At 41.7% G+C, this 16,311-nt stretch overlaps 1 protein-coding gene across 5 annotated transcripts in view; it reads left to right on the top strand.

Annotated features, from left to right (window-relative positions):
* LOC127358299 (ephrin type-A receptor 7-like) overlaps positions 1 to 16,311 on the top strand; it is a 140,468-nt gene that overhangs the window by 115,885 nt on the left and 8,272 nt on the right. Inside the window, exons 8-12 of one of the 5 annotated variants that reach the window (XM_051391283.1) lie at positions 1,321 to 1,429; positions 7,600 to 7,728; positions 10,331 to 10,386; positions 14,144 to 14,269; positions 15,371 to 15,556. In XM_051391283.1, coding sequence (XP_051247243.1) covers positions 1,321 to 1,429; positions 7,600 to 7,728; positions 10,331 to 10,386; positions 14,144 to 14,269; positions 15,371 to 15,556 — 606 coding nt within the window. Of the gene's footprint in view, positions 1 to 1,320; positions 1,430 to 7,599; positions 7,729 to 10,330; positions 10,387 to 14,143; positions 14,270 to 15,370; positions 15,620 to 16,311 lie in introns of all 5 variants that reach the window. The other 4 variants (XM_051391282.1, XM_051391281.1, XM_051391284.1 and 1 more) reach the window with 4 other exon arrangements.

Below are 16,311 nucleotides of genomic sequence, written 5' to 3'. Positions count from 1 at the left end.
TTGGCCAAAGACCAGCTCTACAAAAAGATTATTTATTTTTTAAGCAGATGGGGTTGCATACTTCTTTGTTTTGCTTTAGGGTGAGAGGTCTTACAGTAGTTTGCACAATAACTTTTTTGGAAGATGCATAATCAGTGAGCTTCTTTTGCCTCGGGCAAGATCAAGTGTCAAAGGAGTGATGGCCTGAGATCTCACAAGGCAGCAACACAGCAGCCCCTACTGGCCGTGTACAAAACGCAGGCAGGCAAAAGGATTTTAAACACGTTAACATCAAGATTATGACATTTCTCAAGTGAATACATTAGGCAGGTGTAACTATTTGTAGTTTGATTGTAAGTAAACGGTAGGAGTAGGAGTTGGCACGTGCAGGGGAAAAAAAAACTTCACAAGCTCGTACAGATTTGAATGTATGTTCTTTGGCAAGTGTTTACATTGAGGCACTGAAGATTAATGTTCAGTTTTGTGAAGATAACTAATGGCTACAGCATGGGCTGCTGTGTCCCAGGATGGTAAGAACTTGATCTGCTGGGGTTCATAATTTATTCTTGACCTTTTAAAAATAGCAGCTGGCAAAACAACACAAACAAAATACAGCAGTATTTAAATTGGCTATAAGAAATGTAAAATTGATATATGATGATCATGCCGTTAACATGTTTATCTAACATGGCCAAAATTAATTGGTGAAATTTTGTTAATTAGTCAGCTTTGTCCTGGAAATCTGTGTGGCTACCTTTTTATGCAGGGTTCAGCATTAGAATGTATAATAACTGGCAAACTGTTGATAAAGACCTACTAAAAGGACCTTCAAGATGAGATTGCTGTGACAGTGACTGTAGTTCTGCTTAACTACCATCAGATTTACTACAACGACTAAGAGCATATTGTGCATTACACCAACACATGGTGTCCTTTTATTTCTGTTCCTTTGAGTCAATTTAGTGAAGCAGAATGTAAGTAAATGCTTCTAACATTGTAATATAGGAGGGTCAAGTGAGAATATTAATCTAGAGGAGGTCGTGGCTTTCTAAAATAAGAAAACGTCAGTTTACCTTCCACTCTAAACAACTTCCTATTAAATTAATTCGGGCTTTAAGGTCATCGCCTCTCATCTCCTGTTCTTGTTCACACCTAATGTACAGTAATTGAATATATGTGCACTGCATGCTGTTGAGTTAAATTGTGTCATTATCATGAGATGACGAGCATGCGCAATGCACAAATGTGCCTGTGTTTTTTGCCCAGCTAATTGTTGCACACCCAGTTCAGTTAAGTGCTTGTTTGTTCATATGTGTGATGAGTGTGTCTTGTTATCTCTAGTGGCACTGGCATCCAGCGAACAGAATCCAGTGGTGATCATCGTCGTCGTGTCCGTGGCCGCCCTGATCATGCTGCTCTCCATGGGAGTTGGATTGCTAATCTGGAGGAGGTAGATATGTATACGCAGACGTAAACACGCAAACAATTCACCATCTGCAATGCACTTCCTATGGCTTATTTCGTCGTTCTAAGATTTTAATACTCTTAGCATGTTAGAGAAACACACTAACATGCAAATGCTTACAAACACTCTATCATAGACTCAATCACATATTCAGTCAACTGTCACACACCACTCCATCATAATCCAGATTACAGTAATCCGGCGATAGGAGGAGTCCCTTTGTGAAAGGAACGAGCAGTGACGGCGAGAGAATGGCTGAAAATACACGATAACCACTCATCGTTTAATATGTGACATAAAAAAATCTGTTTGATAATGGTGCTGTCTGTGTCAAGGGGGAAATGCTGAAAGGGTCAAAACCGTCTTTGATCTTTTTTTTTTTCTTTTTGGCGAGGAGTTCAGAGTTCTTTGCTATCTAATTAGGTTTCACATGAAGAAGTGGGAATTGTGAAACAGCAAAGAGAAGAGAGGGAGATTAAAACAGTGTCACTTGCGTAACGGCTGACACATGGTTTACACAGCCCAATAGTTTCTAAAGAAGCCTGAACTCTTGCTTGACACGATTAGGGTTGACAGCCCAAAATTGTTATTTTATTTCCAAAAAGATCTAAAGAGAACTTCAGTATTTAACTTGAAGCAAGTTAGAGTTGCAGGTAACCACAATGACTTCCTCCACTGTGACCTATTTTTTCAGCTTACAGCTCAGTCTTATTAAATTAAGATTCTTTCAATTTGGAGAGTTTTGCAGTGGAAGGAAGAGGCCATTCAGACTGCACCAATTGGTGTAAGAAGCTGTATTTCTGTATTTCTAATTTAAAGTGGCAGCCTGGTCAATTTGGGTCAACTTTAGAACTTGATGAATGAATTGCGATGACCAGCATAAAATTAGGTTAAGCAAGTTACGTGTTATGGTAGCATGGTGTTAAAAAACTGCAGTGACACAGTTTTAAGATACTGCCTTTATATAAGGCATTAAATGATTTTTGCAGCCTCATTGCTACCGCATTGTCTCTGCAGTAATACCTCTGGATGGACTGGAGAAGGAAGCAACTACCAAAGAGACTTTAAGAGTGACCATTTGCACCTAACTACAGTTCAATTTCTACACATAACTGGAACATTTCAGTAGACAAATATATATACCCATTTTTGACTACTGTAAAAGTTTATGTTTGGGGCTAACTTACAAATAAGAGCAGGCGATAGTCCGATGTAATACTAAAGACAATATGGCCAAACATAATAAATAACCAAGTACACAATGCTACACAAACACCTTAACTGATAAACAGCAAATTCTTTAATGCTATGGAGGTTGATCCCATTATGTCTGGTATCAATTGTTAATTAAGACTTTAAATGTGCAAATTGATCTAGATCTAGAAATCTGCACCACCTCCTTTGTCACAGTTTGTGATACTGGAAATTTTACTTTTGACAGTCTTTGTGGCAAGTGTCACATTAATAAATTAAACTAAATTAATAATTTTTCATTTTCTTCTTTTCATTCTTGTTTCAATTCAGTGCCGTTATTCTGTGTCATCTCAGGCGCTTTAACGCATGTTTGATTGTCTTATTGTCTTGTTTATTGCACCGAGTATATCTTGCCATATACTTGCATGTTTTATTCAGCCGAGCAGATAAAGGGAGGGGAGGAGGGGGTATAGTGCATTTCTGCTTGGCGTTCCAACCACTTTGCTCTTTGACTCCTGTCCAATTCTATAATCTGCCAGCTCGCCTCACACACGCCCACACAGAAACACACACATTTGTACTGTATACTCCATCACACATGCAAGTACATGAGCAGGGAGCACATATCTACTCCCACACAGTTGCACACGTACACCCATGGCCAGAAAACCATTGTTTTTCTTGTTTCATTTCATTTGGCTAGCATTCAATTCATATTTATCCAGGGAGATTTTCAGATACATTGTGAAAGCATCTTTGGCAAAGTTAGTGTGCATTCCCTTTTCCTCTACAAACAAACACACACACACACACACACACACACACACACACACACACACACTCTCTACATTCATGCAACCTCTCAGCCATATAAAGTACCTTTTCCACGGATACACCTACCTGTCTAAAGAGTGGATTGTGATATAGAGACCACCGGACCAACTCCAGATGCACACAAAACAGTGCAATGATGGAGTCAACCAGGTGTAGAAATGGGTTCTATTCACTCACAGGAGCCCCATACAAACTGCTGTCAGTCAAACATCCATAAAGGAATATATGGGAGCAGATGTACGCATAGACTGACACATAGATACTCAGCTGTGTGAAGGCAACAGCACTGCAGTAGAAACACACAGAATATGCAAGAATGTGCTAACTCTCAGTACACACACATAAGTATTTAAATACATTGTTGCTTTGAGGGAAGGCAGCATCATCCCCTCGTGCACATCCCAGTTCTGAATAATAATGCTTATCTTTCTCTCCTTTACTCCCATCGCTGCATTCATTGCAAGTGGTCTCCATTGTTCATTGCTGCTGGACCATTAACTTGCTCTTCATGTTTTGCATAGAGACAAAGAGGGAATGGCTAGATGCCTCAATTACCATGCTCTCGTGTTTCCAAAGACAGCCAGCCTCCCGGCCTCGGCTTGAGGGGCTCAGTTACATCGATCTGTCTGCTCACACAGACACATGCAAATGATTCCCGCTGCACACACATGAAGGCAGGGATACAGGCAGTCGTACACATTTAAGGCATGCATTTTCATTTATGGAATCAGGAAATCTGGTTAATGTCTCACTTTTAATGCAAGGTATGTCTCAGCAGCATGTTCACTCTGCTTCTTTTACAAGTCCAAAACACACCAACAGATTACTTGCCCATTGTTTTCTATGTAAAGGGATGTGTTAGCATGTGTGGATATACCACACTGCACCAGAATGCACCAATGTCCTCCTATTTTCCAGTGCTTCTGCCGGTCAATAGTTCTTTCCGCTTTTTTCAGATTTGCTTTCTCAATTGGTGCATCCGGGCTACTGTACTGACTACTCATCTGGTTTGATATCATGCATTTCACTTGAGTCTTATACCTGTAACAGCGGACGAGGTGAAAGTCACTGAGGTATGAGATGTCATTGTCAACATCAAGATAAAGATAGTAATAAAACACATTTCTCAAGCGAACCAAAGCTCGGGAGATTGGCTCTTCGGGTTAGGAGTCTAGTGAAATCACAGCCAAAGCATGCAGTGCAGCATTCCATATTAATTTTTTATTCTGTATGATACATCATAATATGTCGTGTCTTGTTGAAGTTCCATGCTGTAGCTGATCTGATGCTACAGGTGTCTAATAATGGCCGCCGTGTTACTTGCTGCTGCACAGTCGGTGTGTTTTGGACTCTTCCCATCCCCCTGCTGCCAGGGTTTTCAGTAAGAGTCATAGCCACATTACCGTGATATACATGGAAAATTATTCACAACACTCAGTAAAAATAATGTGGGGAATAATAATGGAAGTAAGCACACACACACACACACACACACACACACACACACACACACACACAGACACAGACACATACAGTCCATTGGTCCCTGAAAGAGTTTGATAGAGTTCCAGGGCATTGCCCAAACATTCTCCAAAAAGCCCAGGCTCAACTGGTCAGCACAAGGATTATTTACCCTTCACTGGCCACACCAGCGGGCATTTGTGTGTCTTGTGATTGAGTGTGTGTGTGTGTGTGTGTGTGTGTGTGTGTGTGTGTGTGTGTGTGTGTGTGTGTGTGCCTATATCTGTTGAGTGAGTTACAAGTTATCAGGAGCAGGAGATGGAAAGGAGATCAAGGAGAAAGGAAGAAGCGGGAATTAAAGCAGAGGGTCAAATCATAGGGCCATTGAGGGCCATTGGCGACACGGTGACAAAAAGTGGGTTTCGATGGGGAAAATATAAGACGATAGAGATGGGGAGGCCAAGAGAAAAGGTCTCAAGCACAGTAGTGTAGTTTCCTGCTTGTCTTATACAGATCAGTGCTTTCATGTCTCAGAAAGCCCCCCACCACCAGATACATCTTCCATTATTCCACTCTGTACCATCATCATCATCATTCTGTATCAATTTTGGATATATGTTTCCATTTGTTATTCATTAGTCACAGACGAATAAATCATTACTTTAATGTGGACCTGTTAACGATTCTTAACCCAAACCGAAAACTACAATGTCTTTACCTTTACCGAGGGGTTTATGCAATCAGAAGGGATCCCTCTAGTGCAGATTTTCAAGGAGCAGCTCCTCGCAATGTAGGAAAACAACAGCGTCACCGCATTGAATCTTATAAACCAGAGTCATATGAAGAGATAAAACTTATTATGGCTTTTTGAAATTCCCTAATTTTCCATGTATTTTGCCCTACATAAGTGTCTGCTGGCCTAAATTCCCTTTGCTTCACTTTACCTGTCAGCTAGGATTCTATTTCAGCTCTCTCGCCTATTATTCATATTATTTCCATAACCGCACTTTATTTTAGAGGAGAATTCAGGTATGGAGAGGAAAAAGCAGGCAGTGAATAGGCTTCATTTACATGGCATCTGTTCCTTTTTTGCTTTAAAGTTCTCTCCTGAAAACTAGTGTGTGGGCTGCACGTATGGTAATTCACTTGAAAATGAGCAGAAATTTTAATTTGCCTTTGAGATGCATAAGTATATGGTACGGTTAGTGGTAATTTTGTCATCCAAAACCATGATGACTTGTGAGGAAATGCTGAATCTTTAGAATAAACAACTACATATTTTTTATTGCTTGCTTGTACAGAAACACTTGGCTGTACCTAATTAGTAAACTAAGCCAGTCAATTTTGCACATTTACCTTAACATGGTTCCCTTCCAAAAATGTATCCCTTGGGAAAGATACATTACACCCTATCTCTTCTGATGTGTCTGCGTTTATTTCTCAATGCTGTTCCGCAAGCTGTGTGCTAGAGATAGCATTTTGGCCAATGAGGTGCAGCTAGGAAAGCACATGCCCAGCACTCAGTTCTCAAAAAGTATAATTAAAAAGTACTGCATGCACTTAAATGCCTGCATTCAGTAAATAAATAAACACAATTCTTATCAAATGTTTATAGGTTCAGTTAATCCACAAAGACAGTTGCCCAGTTAATCATAGTGCTATCTAGCCTTATGGACAGTTAAAGGATATTTATTCTTGACAACAAATTCCATGGAAATAGTAAAAACCATCAATCAACGACCAATTGATCCAACCAACAAGTATTGTAGCCTGATATAGCTTTGTGTTATAGAGCTCCTTTATTGTCCAAAAAATATTTAAAAACTCACCCCTGAGCCACCTGTTCAACTTGGTGACGGGTTCCTTATTTACAATAATAGGAGTAGTTCCCAACAAACACTTGAATAATGTTAAAATAATTATCCAGCTGTTTTATTTAACCTTTTTAGTAATTAAAGTATATATTTGTGACCCATTTTTAAAGATTTATATCTTGAGTAGGGAATGGGCCCATGAGTCTACAGAATGACTAATACATTGTTGGTTTTGGTTTTTCTATGCTATTTGTTTACAAAAACAGAAATATGTAATACAAGATACAGTCATTTTTATTTGGGTGAATTTACATTTTAAGTTAAAAACCTTTAAGTTTAGTTTACAGTAATTACATTTGTTTATTTAAAATCAAATGCACATTCAAAAATCCGACATAAATAGTAAAACTAAAACAAAAATTCTTGCCAAAATTAACATTTGATGAGGCTGAGCTGACAGCGACAGAGTTTGGCCAGAATGTTCAGTGTTTTGGCATCCACTAATTTCTTTCTGCCATCTGGTTCTTCTGAAGTGTGAAATTTTAAAAAAAAGGTCCAGAATTCTGGTAAAAAAGCATAAAATTGGAACCAGGTTTGTGAGGGTTTAATAGACTTTAGGATATATTTTCAAAATAGAGAATATACAGTATGTTTTCATAGTAATGACTATCTATAATCATTACTGCATGTTTTATTGGCAGCATCCACCATTTTCCAATGATTAGACAAGGGACAAAGGAATCTACTCATCAATCCAAAGTTGTGTTGACTGACCATCTTTTAAAGTAATGAAAAGAGTCAGAATTGACATTCGTACCCCCACCCCCCTCCCCTCCCTTGTTTTTTTCCCAGCAGTGTCTGCTCGAGCTCCTCCAATGTAACTCCTGCTAGCGTGGTGCTGCTCTCGACTTCCTTCTCCACTCTTCCTCCTCCTCCTCCTCTTCTTTCTCCTCTTCCTCCCTTCACACAGCTGATGCCCAGGTACACTGGCATGTCTGCACTCCCTTCCTCCTCCCTACTTTTCCCCACCTCTTTCTCCTCTTTTCATTTCCTCCCCATTGCCCTGCCATATCTTCTCTCTCCCTCTGTGCTTCTTTTTCTTCTGTTTCTAGCCTTTCTCATACCAAGAGAATGATAATAAGCCAAAAATCATTTCTCCCTTTTCTTCCCTTTTTGTCAAGCTGTTTGGCCCAATTCCATATTATATCCTCAGTACTGTATTTGAAATGAACTTAAAAAATGTGATGGAGACTGTTACCGTTGAATTCATACCCAAAATGAAGCTACCCACCAAAAAGAGCTACTTTGCATCTGCTATTTCATTTTTGTCACATCTGTGACATTTCAAAAGAGGTAATGGAAATAGAATCAAGTCATGCGACTTTGCCTCCATGCAGCCCTGCCAATTATTCTTTTTCTTCCTTATTTCCTTTCTCCAAGCCTCGGTTGACTCCTTGTCTCCTCACTTCCTTCATATCACTCGCCTTGTCCCCTTAAATCTGTTATTTCTGTAATTCTGCTTGCTGTTTTGCTAATTTGCCTCGTCAATGTGTCAACTCTTCCTGCTGTATGTCCTAGCTGCAGTTCCTGCCCTGCACTCCTCATTGCCATCCTTTATTTCTCTCCTTGCTTCTTCCTCTGCCCCTAACCATGTACTTTTATGGGCTATACTTTGTGCCTCTTCAACTATTTCCCCTTCCTTTCATACCCTTCTGCCCAATTATCCTCTTACCCGTAACCTCTTATTTTCTTATCACTTCCTCTGCTTCCATCTCCCGACTTCCTTGCATTTTTTCTTTGTGATTTATCCACTGCTTTGCCCTCATCCCCTTGTCATGTTCCCCATTTGCTCCCTTACCTCTCTTCCCCCTTAGGTCTCTTGCATCTTGTTTCTCTTGGTACCGTCATGTCCTTACCCCTCCCCTTGCTCCCTTTGCCGCGGTGCTCCCTTATCTATTAATTCTTGTCTCTTCTCCCCTGTCTGGTATCTCCTGCCCTGAGGATCTGTGCTGCATGTGTCTGCTGGTGTGTTTTGACAGACAGGGTCCCGACCTTGTCTCAGACCCTGCTGCTACATAGGCTGAGGGATGTGTCAGGCTCACCCTCGATCACATCTTCCCCACGCAAACACTCACAGGGACATGAACATGCAAAAGAAAAAGAAAACACAATCCTGTGAATGCACACAAGCCTTTGCACACACACACACAAGCCTTTGCACACACACACACACACACACACACACACACACACACACACACACACACACGGTGTGTAACCCCGCACATATACATTCATATGCATGCACACACGTAAAGGAACAATCACGAACACACACACAGACATGCTTAAAACATATAAAGTGAGTCCGTCAGGCTGTCTGCGAACTCCCTCTCAGCTGTGCACCGGTTTATTGAAGTGCTGATGTGTTCTGACAATCACAATAACACACTGACTCAAACGCACGGCCCATGCCTGTAGACACGTGCATGGGCAGCCTCACTCCTTGACTTTCCTATACATAGATTGTGAACCTCGGTGTCATCAGTCCTCAAGTAACACGTAGCAATCAAAGCTCAAGTCGGCGTCCTTGAAAACATGGCAACCAGCCACAATAATTATGTTCAACGTTCACCTGTTGGTATAAAGCTTTCAGATATAAACACATGTACAAACACGTGTTTTTAAATAAACCCCACAGTAAACTAAAATGCTGCTGTAGACTGCAAAGGGTACTTCAGATTGTAACTGGAGGAAAACTCTAATCACTTTATGACCATGTAGTTCCATATATATCTGGGATATAGTTATAATTTTATCAGCACCCTGTTTGCTAGAAGAACCTCTGATGTACTGCAGATTTTACCATCAAAACTTACTTCAATTCCTTTGCTGTATCCCTCTTGTCTTGTTCATCCCTTTCTCTAATCCAAGTAAGCATGGTGCTGGTCATCCAGAATGTCTGCTCATCACTTGTTAATCTGTCACTTACAGTATGTGTGTGTGTGTGTGTGTGTGTGTGTGTGTGTGTGTGTGTGTGTGTGTGTTTCGGTGGATTGTGTGCATGTGAGCGTAAAGAGCCAAGTTCTCCTCTAAGCCGAAAAGCCATCAACAGTCAGATCATAGAGAGCTCTCTCCTTTATAGACCCCCTGTGGTGGCCAGGGATGAAAAAACGACCGTGTGTGCACATACATGTAGAAAGTACAGTTGCCCGTGTATGTGTATTTGTCTTTTTCATAAAAACTCCCATCAGGCTGAAACAACAATAGAGTATCAATTCCAGGCCTTTCGGTGTGTGTCTGTGACTCGCTCAGTCAAATCAGGCTGGATTTCCACTTATTCAGCCTCGGATCTTTCTGTTGCTCATCAGTGCCATCGCATCAGGGGTCTGAATGCCTCTCTATATCCTTTCCATTTCCACTATCAATACTCTTGTCTTCACTTTCTCTCATCTCACAGTTATTGCACATTCCATACAGTCTGCGACGTTCCAAGATAAACAGCATCTGATGCTTGTATTTGTTTGTGTCTCTCGACTGGGATAAAACACTGTCTGATGCCTGTCTTTGTTTCTCCTCACAGACAATGCGGCTACAGCAAAGCTTCTCAAGAGGGAGACGAGGAACTTTACTTCCAGTGTAAGTGACAGCAGTGATCACTCTATTGTATTGCAGATGTTTGTAATAACTGTAGGTGTTCAAACTCTGGAGATTAGGGGGAGGTGTCTTTCCTATTCCATGTGCTGGAATGCATGTGAATACACACACACGCGCCTGTATAACAGATGACTTTTGAGGCATTGGCGCCACGGCATTAATTCTTAATTCTGAGTGCATGCTTAGCCAATTCTGAGCACACTGACACACTCCATTAGGTGGTGTGTGCGGCTGAGGTTGATGGGTAGAGATTGAAATCAGGAGGAGGGGATAGATAAAGAGCTGGAGATGAGGGGACGGAGGGGGGGTGGAGAGGGAGAAAGAGAAAGAGGGTAAAAGCTCCAGAACGAGACAAGCAGAGATTCCAAAACGGACATTAAATATTGTTGTATGTGATGTTGTACAAGATTGTAAATGCTGCTTTTTTTAACTCTGCTCACAACGCTCTCAATAGGCTTTTTGTTTGACAGTGACAGAATGGAAGTAGTTTGACATATCTCTTCCTGTTTGTGTGTATGTGTGCGTGCCAATGCTTTTTCTAATGTGGTGTATGTGTGTGTGTACGCGCATGTGCGCGCTCATTTGCGTTGTTTAATCTCCCAGCATGCTGAGCCCTCTGGAGAGGTTTGGAGCACTATGCCTGATGAATAATGAGCCGAAGCCATGCGGCTGGGAATTAAATCTGCCCAAACAAAGACATGCCAACAGCTGACAAGCACGCAATACACACAGAAGCGCACGCACACACACACACACACCTTTTTTTGTAGAACACGGACACTCACACAAAGACACGTTTTTGTTCTCTTTATCCAACACACAGACACACACACACACACACACACACACACACACACACACACACACACACACACACACACACACACTCTCTTGGGCCACTTCCTGTTCCAAGTATGTGGACTACAACATGCTCTCACTGCGCTGCAGGTGTCTGCCTTGCCTGAAAATGTGAAGTGTGTAAGGTAGCGACTGTCATGTAAGCCTGATTTAAAAAGTTTTCCCATCTGTATGCCTGCAAGAGTCTTAAAACACACTCTGTGACCAAAGTTTAACACGGAAGAGCACGAATGAGTGAATAAATGAGTGTGTGAGTAATGAAGTAAGAGGAAGAAGGAGGGAGAGAGGAGGGTAAATGAATGAGCGGAGGGCTCAGTAAGAGGGGAAGTGGGATGGAGTATGAGGAGGTGAGTTGGCAGAGATGGAGAGACTCATCATAAGTGACACTGCTCAGAACATTAGTTTTATGTCGCAGTATGTGACCTAGAAACATAAAATGGAGGGGGTTGGAGGGGGTTGGGGGGGGGGTTGGAGAAAAGACTCATCTGCAATCTCCATTAACGGACCACTTTTAGATATCATCCAGAGTTTGATTGCATGTTAGAGAGAGACAGAGAGAGAAGATGTCTGGGGAAATGAATGGAGAAAGATAACAAGGCGTGTTATAAAGAGTTTGTGGCCTTTGGTTTAGAACGAAAATATTTGGCACTGGGTGTGCTCAATCTGTAGTCCACTGAAGATTATGCAGCCAAGTGTGAACATGCTTCAGTTTCCCCTCAATCGCTCATTGCAGTGACACAGTTAACCCTGAAACTAATCAGCCCCAGGACCAATGAAGCGTGACATATATGTGTCTGAGCGTTTGCAGCCATTTTCAGCCTATAGTTCATTTCATTAGGCATGTGAGCATCCCCTCTTATGTGTGTGTGTGTGTACATGTGCTACATAGCTGGTTTTAAGCTACAACAGTGTGTTTGAAAACCCTATTAGACAGAAAAGAGTCTTCGATCCTCCTCTCAGCCTCGGTCTTGAATAGAAAAGGTTTCATTTGCTTCATAATTGGACTTTTGGCTTTATTTGTCAATGTGTGTATGTGGGTGCACAAACATATCTGTGTGTGTGTGTGTGTGTGTGTGTGTGTGTGTGTGTGTGTGTGTGTGTTGTTCGGACACACAAGCAAACGTGTGCATGTATGTGTGTGTTGGATCAATAAGCCGTTATGAGGCAGCCCGTATAGGATCCCTGAGGTCGATCTAGAGCTGTAATCACATTTAAGAGCTTCTCCCCAGATTTTGGGAAAACTACTAGGCCTTTTCCTGGAAGATTAGCCTTAGCATGTAGTAACAAGGGTCAGAGGTCGTCTAATTGAAAACCACAGTCCATTGGTTAATGGTTATTGGCTAACTGCTGGCTAGTTAATTTGTTAGTTAGTGTTGGTCAATAGGCAGTTGATAAAGAAAACAAGAGGCTCATTGAGAAACCAGGTTTTTGTTTGGTTGTGTACAGTCAAACAGTTAGGGTCAATATTACACACTTTCAGTTTTAAATGTCAGCTGAAATTTCCAATTGTTTTGTCTCATTAGTGTCACAGAAGCAGCTTTATAGAGGTCCTTGAAAGAAATCAGCCAAGATAATCGTTAATAATAACCTTTTTTATCCTTTTAAAGATTGCATAGGGCAACATGAAACACTTTAAATATGTTTAATTGAGACTCCAGGTTTCTATATTCCAGGTTGAAGTTGTTATCCCACAATATGTGGCTATTATAATTAGACGATTTATCAAATGTCACAGGGTAGATAGAAGTCAAAGAGTAATGTTATTTTTGTAGATCTTTTTTTGCTGAGGTAGCCAAGCTGTCATTGTTTTTTGGAATGCCATGCAGTGCCCAAACTCTTAAACTAACAACAAAGCAGCAAGCCAGCTACAAGTACAGTGGCTTTAGGGTTTCTCTGCCTCAGCATTTTACTGTCTATTATGTCCTGTCCCAGTTTCTGACTGAAGATTATGTTGTGTGTGTCTGTTATTTTGCATATGTGTGTATGTGTGTGTGTTAGTGAGATAACATTTGGAGGCACGCAGAAAAGACAAAAGCCCTTGTGGAAGAGCCCTGTGATCTGACTAAAGCCATGTGGAGGAAACCCAAAGTCAGATTTGAGCACTCAGAGCCTTTTGATCTCGGTTTTTTTCTCTCTGCCTCTGGAGTTCGCAAGGTCAAAACAAACAAAAACTGAGAATTGGACATGTTATGAATACATAAGTTATGAATACATAAGCAGAAGCATTTTGTATCAGTCTGAAAAAAATCGGCTACTTGCAAAGTATTTCGTATTTTTGGGTTACGTGTGGTTATTATAACCACAGATAACTGGCTAAGCACGTTAAACTTCAAAGTAAATGTCTCAGTTATCTCAAACATCAATGGTAAAACTCCAGCATTGATTTCAGTCTCTGGATCAAAGAGCAAGACACAACATTTCAGTCTAATGTTCAACAATCATATGGAGAGAAATTCTTTGTTGAAGGAGGCAGAGATACCAATTTCTCCACTGACTGTAGCCTCAATAGATCACAAAGTGATGCAGACATGAGAACTGTTTTCCTTTGTGTTGAGAGAGAGAGGTACTGCCAGGGCCACACATATCTCTCTATGTTAACAAAACAATTGGCTAGCTATCTGTCTTTATTTGGTCACACGCATTTTAATGGTATCTGAATCTGAGAGTGGCTCCTTTTATCTATTTGTTTGTGCCTCATGTGGACATTTTGCTTCTCAGACTCCAGACTTGTATCTTATAATGTGTTCCTTTTAACAGACAAGCATGTGGACTTGAAGTTATGTGTTGCTGTCCGGTTGATTTTATGAAATGTGGAAAGTATTGACTCACCAGTGCAGTCCTAAACACATTTTTGTGAGTGATCGTATGTTTGTGTGTTCAGTTAAGATCCCAACACGGAGGACCTACATTGACCCAGAGACCTGCGAGGACCTGCTGCAGGCCGTGCACGCCTTTGCCAAGGAGCTGGACAACTCGAGCATCAAAATAGAGAGAATTGTGCACACAGGTACGTGATTGGGCGTGGGAACAACGCAGTCTTTGCAAGTCTTTGCTCCCTTAAAGGGATACGTTGGCAGTTTAGTATTTGAAACAGCAAAGGCTTTTAGTCTTCATTATGGGTCAAGCTCCTAAAACAGTGGACACTATATTTCCCAGAATGCATCTCAATAGCATCTTTTGTTAGACCCTCCCTGCCAGGTAAATTCCCATGTCTATCAAACTCCACATCCCAAGTTCATAACACAGGCTGCTGGTAAAGTTTACAAGTCTGAAGCCCAATCTGAGATAACCCCAATGAGAACATTAGGGTTGTTTTTTCAGACTTTAGAAAGCTCTCTTCAAAGCCACAGAAGCCATTCTGCAGTTATTGCAGGCTGCGGAGTACTCCTTCGGACGAGTAAAATGATCTTCACGAGTGTCCCTTCAAATTTAAAGCAGAGTATGAGCATCATTGTGTATAGAAAAATATAAAAACAATTGCATGTACGGCACAGTGTAACCACAGTATACCATAAAATGGTAACAAAAGCCAAAGAATTCCTAATCTTGCTGCCATTTCATGTATGAAATATAGAAAGCTAAATCTCAGTAGTAGCAAAGACAGCAAACAGTAGGGAGTATCAACAGCTGAAATAAACTTGAGGCACCTCAAGGTATTTTTGCACTTTCCCTCAACCTGCCTTCAGACAAATTGAAGAAACCAGTTCAATCAGTCTGGCATCTTACTGATCTTTGCCAAAATCGAGCTCCGCTGTTCTGGCTGTTATATTTGCCTCGGCTTTACTTGATGTTCCACTGTTTCACCTGCACCCTACCCCATCTTTGATCTTTCTTTGATCCCTTTGTATTTCATGTCTCTCCTTGTCTCTCTCTCTCTCAATAGTGTCTGTTCATTTGCGTCATCTCTCTTCCTCCTCAATATGTTTGTGTTTCTCCCATCTGATTCTGCACCAACCTTCCTTCTCACTTTCTTTTCATCGGTGCACAGATATTGCTACATATCATCAGTCTGACCTGCAACACTTTGCGCTGTTCTCTCTCCGTTCCCCGTGGTTGTTCATTGATCAATAAGGGATCGTGACCATTGTTTGTCTGTCTCCCCTTACAGGAGACTTTGGGGAGGTGTGTCGTGGCTGCCTGAAGCTGCCCAGTAAGAGAGAGCTGCCGGTGGCCATAAAGACATTAAGGGCCGGCTGCTCTGACAAACAACGGCGCTCCTTTCTCAGCGAGGCTGGCATCCTGGGGCAGTTTGACCACTCCAACATCATCCGGCTGGAGGGTGTCATCACCACCGGTAAAGAGGATGGGAGGGAGATGAAGCAGAAAGCAGAAGGTGAAAGGCAGTTTGGAAGTAAAGGTGATACCACTGGGAAAAGAATGGGAAAACAAAGGAGAGCGGGTGAAGATGAAAGGAAGCATAGAGGGGGGGATACATCCTGAGTATTGAAGGATCAAAGGAAAAATGGGACAGTTTGACCACCTTCAGTATCATAAAGGGGGCTGATCACCTCCATTAGCAAGAAAGAAGGGATGGGGAAAAAGAAAGTTAAGCTGTAGGGAAGCAGAATAGGATAAAACAAGGAATTGGAATTTGACCATTTCAATATCACACGTTCGGATGGGGGGTCATCACTTCTTGTAACTATGGAGAGAAACAGGAAGAAAACTGGAGGAGTAGCAAAAGGGCAATGGACAGGAGAGAGAGGATTGGGAGGAGCGCTGCGATACTCCGACCACTTCAATATCACACGAATGGAGGGGGTCAGTGCCCACAGTGAAGAGGCCAGGACAGGGGGGATGGCAAAGAAGAAAAGGTTGAAGAGTAGAGAGCAGGGTGGTGCGATGGATGCCATACGCTAGCAGCAGCTGAGCTACATCAAGGCCCATTTTCCGCTGACAGATAGCAATTGAGGTCCTAGAGCGAAAACAGGATGGAGGGGGGGGGGGGGACTTGAAGGGAGGAGATGGAGGAAAGAGACATGAGAGACAGAGAAGATGAGGTAGAGGTTAATGGGAATGGCAGGTGAAGGGAGAAGCTTTAAAGAGTTT

Source organism: Dicentrarchus labrax, unplaced genomic scaffold (assembly GCF_905237075.1).
Source record: "Dicentrarchus labrax unplaced genomic scaffold, dlabrax2021, whole genome shotgun sequence".
NCBI lineage: Eukaryota > Metazoa > Chordata > Actinopteri > Moronidae > Dicentrarchus > Dicentrarchus labrax.
The sequence above is the reverse complement of the archived record's forward strand: the minus strand, read 5'-3'. Positions and strand labels throughout refer to the sequence as shown.